This window comes from Struthio camelus, chromosome 8 (assembly GCF_040807025.1).
Source record: "Struthio camelus isolate bStrCam1 chromosome 8, bStrCam1.hap1, whole genome shotgun sequence".
Taxonomy (NCBI): domain Eukaryota; kingdom Metazoa; phylum Chordata; class Aves; order Struthioniformes; family Struthionidae; genus Struthio; species Struthio camelus.
Genome location: NC_090949.1, coordinates 9961792 through 9970884, shown reverse-complemented (window position 1 = coordinate 9970884; position 9093 = coordinate 9961792). Strand labels below are relative to the sequence as shown.

Sequence of the window (9093 nt, the reverse complement as noted above, 5' to 3'; positions counted from 1 at the left end):
CTTTCACAAGAACAGCTACCCCTGAAAACCACACTAAAGTCTTAGAAAGATACTAGTGTCTTTCATTTTAATTAGAAGGAACAAGTGAAGTAAGTCCAAAGGAGTAAGCTCAAATGGGTGGTTAACAGTCCTCTTAGGAAGGGAATAGCACCCTCTTCCCCCTCCCCTCCACATTCCCAGGTTGTTGGGCAGGAAGAACACACATCCTTCCTTCCAGTCCTCCAAACCAAAGGTATTCAGTTCTTGGAGTAAAAACTCCATTGCAGCAAGGACACAGGTCAGTTCCAATTATTTATTTGTAGCAGCATTTGAAGTACACCAGGTACTTGAAGCTCTTAAGATAGAGATCAGGAAGAATACTTTGTACAGTAAGTATAAAAAGACAACTTGACAGTTAAAACAGGGTGACCTCTCACTCTTGGTATGAGCAGAGCTGACTAGCTCTGAAACCAGCTTATCAACAGTTTAGCAATCTTTCCAGCCAGCTGTTATAACATATGGCCCCACATCCAGGGACAGCTCACAACTTTCTGCAGCAAGGTTATCTATGAGTTGAGGCAAGGTGGGGTATTTCCATTATAGGGCTACCCAGGTCTTCAGGAGCTTTGCTTGAGATACTTTAAAGAGCCTGGCTTCCTGTAAGGTTCAGTCTTGAGCATGTCTGGAAAGTACGCTCCAACTTTGGTGTACAAGGGGAAAAGCAGCTCTTCTGAAAATGGGGCCTTCAAGTACTTGATTAGCCACAGGTATTGTGCCCAAGCCATCTGGAAAGACTGGTAGAGCCAGGACTTGGAACGCCACCCCAGACCATTGCCTTTTCTCCACCAAGCCAGATTGTTAAACTACACGTTTTCAGGCTGTTCCTGAACTGTACACAGTCCAGTAATGTTTTTAAGACAATGCTTTGCTTAACTGTGTTAAGACAACTTCCACCTACACTAGGTCTCCAGTTTTGTGCCAGAAAAATCCCATACCAGAAAGACTACATATTTCTCTTCAGTTTTCACATTTCCATTTTCAGGAATTGTTCACTTTCTGTAGAGAAGGAAGATGGGTTCTGAAGTCATGTGCCTGCCGAACAGCAGTCATCATAAATAGCACCAGAATGAAGAAAGCCCATGTCATGGATACAAGCCTGTTATCCACTGAGACAGGCCTTACTTATCTAGGAGATCATCGTATCTCTCCAGAATCTGCTTCTCTAGTTCCAACAGCTTTTCATAAAACTTCTCAGCAATTTCTTCATCGACATCAATCTGAAAGAGAACAAAATCAGTACTGAGACACCACTTTGACAGCAGCCAGCACAAATGCTGAGGGCAGCTCTAGGGATAGTAGGATGCATCTCCAGAATTTTTGAATTCAGATACATATCCAAAGGCATCATTTCCAGCCACAGCACAAGGCTGAGTGTTTTGGAGCAGCACCATGACACCCTGTTCTCAGCATTGTCTCCACTGTCAAACCAACAACAGGCCACAGGGAGAATGAGCCTGACTCAATCCAATTTGTGGTACAGCAACAGCGTCCCAGGCAAGAACACAGGCAGAGTGCTTCTGCAATACCCATGTTTCACTGCCACTGGCTATGTTTAGCAGATAACTTCTTTGCTACCATCTCTAGATCACTTACTCTCCCCAGCCCTCCCCCCACCTCACTCCACTGCTGCTCAGCATTCAGCATGCATCTTACTTCCGTTCCACCTGCAGGACACTGGTGCTATGCACCAACCCTTCCATGAAAGGAGGGCAAAGTAGGACCCTAGCCAGGTCAAGTCACCTGCAGAAGGAATCCATTTTCACATTTACCTTTCTGGGCTCCACGTATTTCTTTCCTAGTCCAGAAGTACAGCTGTGGTATTTGACAAGTGGATCCAGGGACTCCGGCTTTTGTTTGAACAACCACACCTAGAAAGAACAGCACAGCTGTGTACAGAATTCAGCACAGTCCCAGCCAAGTAGAGTCAAGGACCTGGCTGCTAGTGGACAGAGATGAGCACACCGCAGGTGCTTTTACCAAGTAGGTGAGGGATCTGATGGCCAAAGAAGAAATTTTGACCTAGCTCCCCACAGCTGCAACTCACTTGAGCAAAGAATAAACCATACAGTTCGCACCCCCCAGTGTGAAAGCATTTATAAGTGGTCCATGTAGCTAAACTTGCTCACTATTGTACTTGATGCATTGCACCCTGCATTCCCATCTCCTTTCCTCCTGACTAAGTGCCCATGGCTGCCAGACTGCAAGCAAGTAGAACAGTATTCCCCCTGACAGATGATTTCAGAAAAACTGTTCCTTCCATTTATTTTATGGGGACCTGATGAAGGCATAAAACATCTGTTGGATCAGACCTGATCACAGCTGGTCCCCCACTATTCACTGCGATACACTCTTCAGAAGGAAAAAGCACACCTGTCAGCCCTATAGAGGGGCTACTAGGTCAAGCTAGCAGATACTGGGAAGAGCTAACTGGAAAAAAATACTTAAGAGTTGTGAACTACTTACATGAGCTTCTGCTCCATTATACGGTGTCAGAGTGTAAGTTTTGGCAAAAAAACGTATCTGAGAGAAGAGAAACACATGCTAGAATCTGCGCAGTGGCCCAAGATTTTTGGCAAGCCCCCTGCAGCCCATCAACACAAGATCTACCACCACAGGTAGAAATGCTTTCTGAAGCTCACTACAGTTAATACCACATTTATGACTAACACAACCCTTTACAGTCACATGCTCACAGTTCTCTGGAGTCACCCATCAGTCAGCAATCCTTGTGCCACACCCCTGCACATCTGATCCCACAGTAAAAGGCAATGTGCCAAAGAGGTGCCTTCTAGGCACCTTTTCTTGAATGGTCTCAGCATTGCATGAGGGAGAGGCAGAGAGAAGCTGCAATACTACCAGCATGGCAGAGCAAATGAAGTTAACCCACTGACAGGAGAAAGGTGATCTGTCAGCATCAGCTGCCAGCTTAGACAGCTTAAGCAAAAAGGCAGATCTTGTAGCAGCAGTACTAGGGCTCAGAGCAAGCAGCCTGCCTACAAGGACATACCTATACTGAATCTGGAAAGCTGAGGCCAGGGAGAAAAGCAAGAGGCTTTTAGAAAGCAAGAGGAGAGGCAATAGAAGGCAGGAGGCTTTGCTTACCAGAGGTACGAGAAGAACACTGAAAATAGTCTGGTGTTCTAGAAGCAAAAAGCATTGCAGAGTATGGGGGACAAGTTTTGTACACAGCTATGCTGCCACTGGAATCCACGAGACTTTATAAGCCAAGAACATACTGGCAAACCTTCTAAAGGGGAGCCCTGATGAGTGCTGTAACAGTTTAAGGGCTAAATTGGGTCTACTCACATAGCTGTCCAGCAGCATCAACTCAGGAGGTCACAGGAACTCAGTTTGGGAACCAGGCCTCAAGATGCCAAAGGGCAGGTTTCAAGGCCTGGCTAAACCTTCTCTGCTTCTCATTTCCACTTTTGCTTTGCACAAGCAACCCACAACAGAATTGAGATATTGTTATGTAGCTCCGCCCAGTTCCAAGAGGTTGCAGCCCCTGCAGCAAATCTTTTCCCTGTCACTGTCCAAGCTCTGTGCTCAACCTATCCACTGGAAGACCAGCCCAAGAGAAATATAAATGCAGAATCAATCCCCAAGCACAGTCCCTTCTCCCCCTGCTTTCAGCTAACCAGACCCCAGGTTATGGGCATTAGCACTGCTGCCACAGCAGAACAGTTACAAGAGCCAGAGCAGCGAGTGAGCTACCAGCATAAGCAGTAGTGCCCACATGCCTGTGGGTTAAGGGGATGTTAACAGCCTCTCTCCACTGTACCCCATGCTCCAAGGAGCTCCAAAATGAAAAGGAGATCACCACCTCTCCCTCCACAGAAAGCCTGCTGCTTCAGAAGGTCAGTAAGTCACTGAGGGACCTCCAGCTCCTCTGAAGGGAGAGCCAGCTCCCTTCAGGATCACCCTGCCCATTCCAACAGAAGGAAGACAGCTGTGAAATGCTAGTAGCAAGGAGCCACAAGCACAACCCATTTATCACTTGCTGTGAAGTGCATCTCTGCAGTACACTACTCCAGCCCAAAGAAGCTCCAGAACCCAGCCTGGAGTTCCACTTACCAGCCACATGATAGGCATGAGCAGCATCCACAGAAAAACTGGCAAAATTCTGTAGGTCATGTTAGACATAACAAGACCAGGACAAACAACACTGGAATACAGGCCCTGCAGAGAATAAATGGAGTCAGTGTGGAAACAGAATAGTTTAATCGCAAATGGGACAAACCCCTTCCCTTCCTAGCAAGGGAATAAAGATGAGTATAGAGAAGGGATTACCAGAGGGTGCTCTCTTCTCCAAAAAGACCAGAACTAGAGCAATCTGATGTCTAAGTCTCTAATTAGAGAGCCCAAATTCAGTAATTTGGGGCCAATCGCAAGCCCATGACAGAAGACAGTCCCCTAACACACCAGAATCCCACACTGGTAGTCTCAATACACCTCAACAGCTATAGCAGCCACCCAACAAATTACAGCCCACACTAGTACCTCAGAGGCCCATCTTTAAGAGGTGAAGAATTCAGGCTTCAAGAATCAGATTTTTCCTGAACTCAGGGTTCAAGCATTTCAGAAGAAAGTGCAAGAGCAATCACTGACTAGCACTGCAGCCTGCCAACAGAATCTGACAGTCTGTGACAAAGGCAGACTGCTCACGGGTCTTAGCGTGGCAAGCTTGAATACTGGCTGCAAGCAGCCCGCAGAGCCTGTACCTCAAGTGCCTGCAGGCAAAGCTGCCTGAGCAGTTTTGTTGTGATAGACAGGTACACCAGAAGTAAAGGGCAGTCTGAGAGCAGTTCTTTGATCTTTAAGGCCAATTCTTTGGTCTAGAGAGATCAAGGTAGCATCCTCTAATTACTTCTGCTTTCAGATAAAATCCATTACCAAAAATCCTCAAAGACCAAACAGCTTCCACAGCATATTCCCCAACCAGGAAGACTTGCAGTCAGCAGTTTAACTGCTTTCTACCACCCCTACCACTGGTTCAACCTCAGCTTAGTTCTTACATGTGCATTAAGGAATTATCAGAGTACTATGAATGAATGCAAATAGGTAATAACCTAATGATAGTTATAAACAGGAGCTCATTGTTTCTTCAGAAATACAAACACCATCGTTACCTGCTTATTAAGTTTCCTGTTTAAAACCACACTTGTCAGGTCAGTTGCATACTTAGAGGAACTGTATGATTCCTGTCCCTTGGCATGCTGATAGTCAGAGAGGCTAAAGGCAGACTCCCTGGCATTGCTGGAAGAGGTCCAGATGAGTCGGGATGGCTTTTCATTACCACAGAGTAGAGATTCAAGTTGTCGAACCTGCAGAAGCATTGTTCTTTAGCTTATTTAGCACAGTAATTCTAAAATTCTACAGCCATACCTTAAAAATCAAGATCAGCTTGCAGCTTTGAGACTTTCCTAGACTTGGCCAGTCTCCACTAGACTAGCCAGCACACACATGCGCCACTACATACAAGGAATATGCCAAAAGGAGCCACTACTCAGATATAACTCAACCCAAGTTCCACCAGGAACGTTTCATAATCAGATTGCACCTCAGTTTAACAGAGCCAACCTTGAGATTACATTAATCCTTGCAACAACTGTCACCATTTGTTGCAATTTCAGCAAAGCTCAGGACTTTGTTCTACAGCCTCCTACAAAGGGGGCAGGGAGCAGACCACAGAAGGGGACAAAGCCTGCTGTCCCTTACAAAGGTCGTTTATTCTTTATCAGTCAGGCTACAGTCTGCATCAGAACATCAGAACCTTAAGGCAGAACCAATGCATCAGTACCCTGCTGTATCCATCACTATCCATGTTAGCCAGACCTAGAGTTTGGTCTTCAGATACAGCCTCACCAGTATGAAGTGTCCAAAGAGGTTGGTAGCAAACACCTCCTGCAGTCCATCTCCATTAAGCCTATCTGTCTGGGTCATTACTCCCTCTGCAGTAGTCAGCATGTGAAGAATCTTCCTGGAAGTCAAGGACAGGAGTTAGAAAAGAACACTGCAGGGAGATATCCACTGCTCCCTGCTCTTCCAGACCAGCACTTCACTCACTCAGAAGCATCCTTCATTTCAAAGGCTCCAGACAGACCCTCTAGTTTCCTTCTCCCCACTCTTGCAGCATGTTCTATTAATCCAAGAAGAGCTGCTGGCCTTCTAAAACTTAATTCTAGCTTTTTTTGCTAGAGTCCCAGTACTGGTTAAACTGAAGACAACTCTTGTTCCATAAGCTTCCAGCCTATAAAGTTGCCATCGCATTAAATAACCATGAAAGAAGTTTTGCTTTCCCATTTCCTATTCAGACAATGAAATGGAGCTTCAGTTTCATTGGATTCAGTTTCATTAGGATTAACTCTAATTCAGATGGGGAAGGTGGTCTGGCATTGACACGCAACACCAACCACATGAGACTCAACACAAGTCACATCGCTTCCCAGCTCAGTTTCCCCACCTGCAGGCTCAGAGTCACCTAATACAGTTTCACAAGACACTCAATAATTCACAGCTGAAAGGTGCCCCAACAACCTACAAGAGAACTAGCACAAGGGTGAAGAGAGCCTGCAAGAGCAAGGCTTCCCTCTCCGAGGGGGTATGAGCGTTTTCCACTGAAGTCTCAGTGGCACCCAGGCACCGGCGCAAGCCGGGGAGCAGCCCGGCAGGACCCCACCTCACCACAGCCACCCCGCAGGCTCCTACCCGGTCAGCAGGCCTTGCCAGAGGGCCTTGAAGTTGACATGCGGGTTGGGCATGATGCCGGCGTTGAGGTAGACGAAGTCCAGGCGCTGGAACCTGCGGGGGAAGCGCGGCAGTGAGGGGCGGCCGCAGGGGCCGGGCCGAGGCGGGCCGGGGGGGAGGGGCGCACACGTACCTGCGGCGGAGGTCGCGGGCGGCGCGCAGCACGGACGCCACGCTGCCCAGGTCCACCTCCACGGTGGAGACCTGCGCGGCCGGGTGGGCGGCCAGGATGCTCTCGCGCGTGGCCTCGCTCTTCTGCGCGTTGCGGCAGGCGAGGCACAGGTGGACGCGGCCGTCCTCCTCCAGCAGCCGCCGGCACAGCGCCAGCCCCACGCCGCTGCAACGGCACGCCGCACACCGTTACTCCGCGCCCGCCAACCTACCCGCCCGCCCGCCCTCCCTCCCGCCGGGCCGGGCCGGGCCGCTCACCCGCTAGCCCCGGTCACCAGCACCACACGCTCCATCCTCCTTGCTCCTGCTGCCGCCGCCGCCATTTAAGCGCTGGCCGCAAGGCCCCGCCCCCGCCCACCCGGCGTCCCCCGCCTCCCGCACGTGACACCGCCCCCTCCTGCCAATCGGAGCGCGCGGGAGGGCGCGGGGGCGGGGCCGGTGCATCGATGCCGATGGCGTGACGGTGGCCCGAGCCGCCGGGGCGGGGCCGGCGCGGAGCACAGCCCCTCTCTCTCGCCCCGCCCCTCCCCGCCCCGCCCCGCGCACGTGACCCCGGCCGTTGGCTGCGCGCGCGGCCGCCGCGAGCCGCAGGGGGGCGCCCGAACGGTCACCTCGCGCCGCCCCGGGGGTTGCTGGGGCGGGGCCGGCGCAGGCGGGCGCCTCCCGCGCTGCCCCTCACCTCACACGGCCCCTCGTCTCACCCCATAGCGTCCATCACCTCACACTGCCCCTCGCCTCACACTGCCCCTCGCCTCACCCCATAGCGTCCATCACCTCACACTGCCCCTCGCCTCACACTGCCCCTCGCCTCACCCCATAGCGTCCATCACCTCACACTGCCCCTCGCCTCACACTGCCCCTCGCCTCACCCCATAGCGTCCATCACCTCACACTGCCCCTCGCCTCACCCCATAGCGTCCATCACCTCACACTGCCCCTCACCTCACACTGCCCCTCGCCTCACCCCATAGCGTCCATCACCTCACACTGCCCCTCACCTCACACTGCCCCTCACCTCACCCCACAGCGTCCATCACCTCACACGGCCCCTCACCTCACCCCATAGCGTCCATCACCTCACACTGCCCCTCACCTCACCCCACAGCGTCCATCACCTCACACTGCCCCTCACCTCACACTGCCCCTCGCCTCACCCCATAGCGTCCATCACCTCACACTGCCCCTCACCTCACCCCACAGCGTCCATCACCTCACACGGCCCCTCACCTCACCCCACAGCGTCCATCACCTCACACTGCCCCTCACCTCACCCCATAGCGTCCATCACCTCACACTGCCCCTCACCTCACCTCACACTGCCCCTCACCTCACACTGCCCCTCGCCTCACCCCATAGCGTCCATCACCTCACACTGCCCCTCACCTCACCCCATAATGTCCATCACCCCATAGCGTCCATCACCTCACGCTGCCCCCACGTCACCCCATAGCATCCATCACCCTAGAGTGTCCATCACCTCACACTGCCCCTCACCTCATCCCATGCTGTCCATTACCCCATAGTGCCCCTCACCTCACCCCGCACTGCCCGTTGCCCCTTACTCTCCCTGCTGCCCCATACGCACATCTGCTGGCACACGTGTGGGAGGGTGAACTAGCCAAAGCCTCTGTGCTTGGGCAGGCGCTGGACTCTGCGCTGACGTTCGAACCCGGCCTGGATGCTCTGGCAAGGGTCTGTGTGCTGCCCCGTGAAGCAGATCCCTGGGCCCACGAGACCCCGTGGCTCAGGCTCTCGGCACCCTCGGCAAGCTTTGCTCTCACATTCAGCACACGAGTTCCAGTTGGTGCAACTCTTTTTTACAGAACTGGACAAAACTCCCCTTTTGTTTTTCCAAAGCCTAATCCAATGCATTAATTTGTTCCTCCTCCTATTATATGTATTGATTTGAAGTGCCTCTTAAATTACCTGCTAGTAAGTTTGCTACTCCAAATGCAGTACTCTCACTAAGGGGCTGCAGTTTTAACTGATATGTACTTTTAGGGTACTGGAAGTTGGACAAGGGGGAATACAGTGTGGATTGTGCCTGTAACCCCGGCTGCCTGTGGTCCAGGCTGCAGCATACAGTGCTCCAGAGAAAGCCGGTGCTCTTTGGAGGACTCACCACGACATCTCTCT

The 9093-nt window shown here is 51.5% G+C and overlaps 1 protein-coding gene across 1 annotated transcript; it reads right to left on the bottom strand.

The window, feature by feature from the left end:
• Positions 1-278: 278 nt before the first annotated feature.
• HSD17B7 (hydroxysteroid 17-beta dehydrogenase 7) lies at positions 279-7356 on the bottom strand. The gene is made up of 9 exons (XM_068952062.1): positions 7216-7356; positions 6920-7123; positions 6748-6840; positions 5905-6019; positions 5169-5363; positions 4114-4218; positions 2503-2559; positions 1809-1907; positions 279-1256 (listed from the first exon to the last, which is right to left on the bottom strand). Exons 1-9 carry the CDS (start codon positions 7278-7280, stop codon positions 1158-1160), a joined length of 1032 nt encoding a protein of 343 aa, XP_068808163.1. The 5' UTR covers positions 7281-7356; the 3' UTR covers positions 279-1157.
• Positions 7357-9093: the final 1737 nt, after the last annotated feature.

Bases quoted from the DNA above. Each gene is read 5' to 3' on its own strand.
- HSD17B7 (XM_068952062.1), bottom strand. From the start codon at position 7,280: ATGGCGGCGGCGGCAGCAGGAGCAAGGAGGATGGAGCGTGTGGTGCTG. The intron at 6,020-6,747 runs GTAGGAGCCTGC...CTTGACTTCCAG, and splicing joins TGGCAAGGCCTGCTGACCGG to GAAGATTCTTCACATGCTGA. The intron at 4,219-5,168 runs GTAACGATGGTG...TATTCTCTGCAG, and splicing joins ACAGGAAACTTAATAAGCAG to GGCCTGTATTCCAGTGTTGT.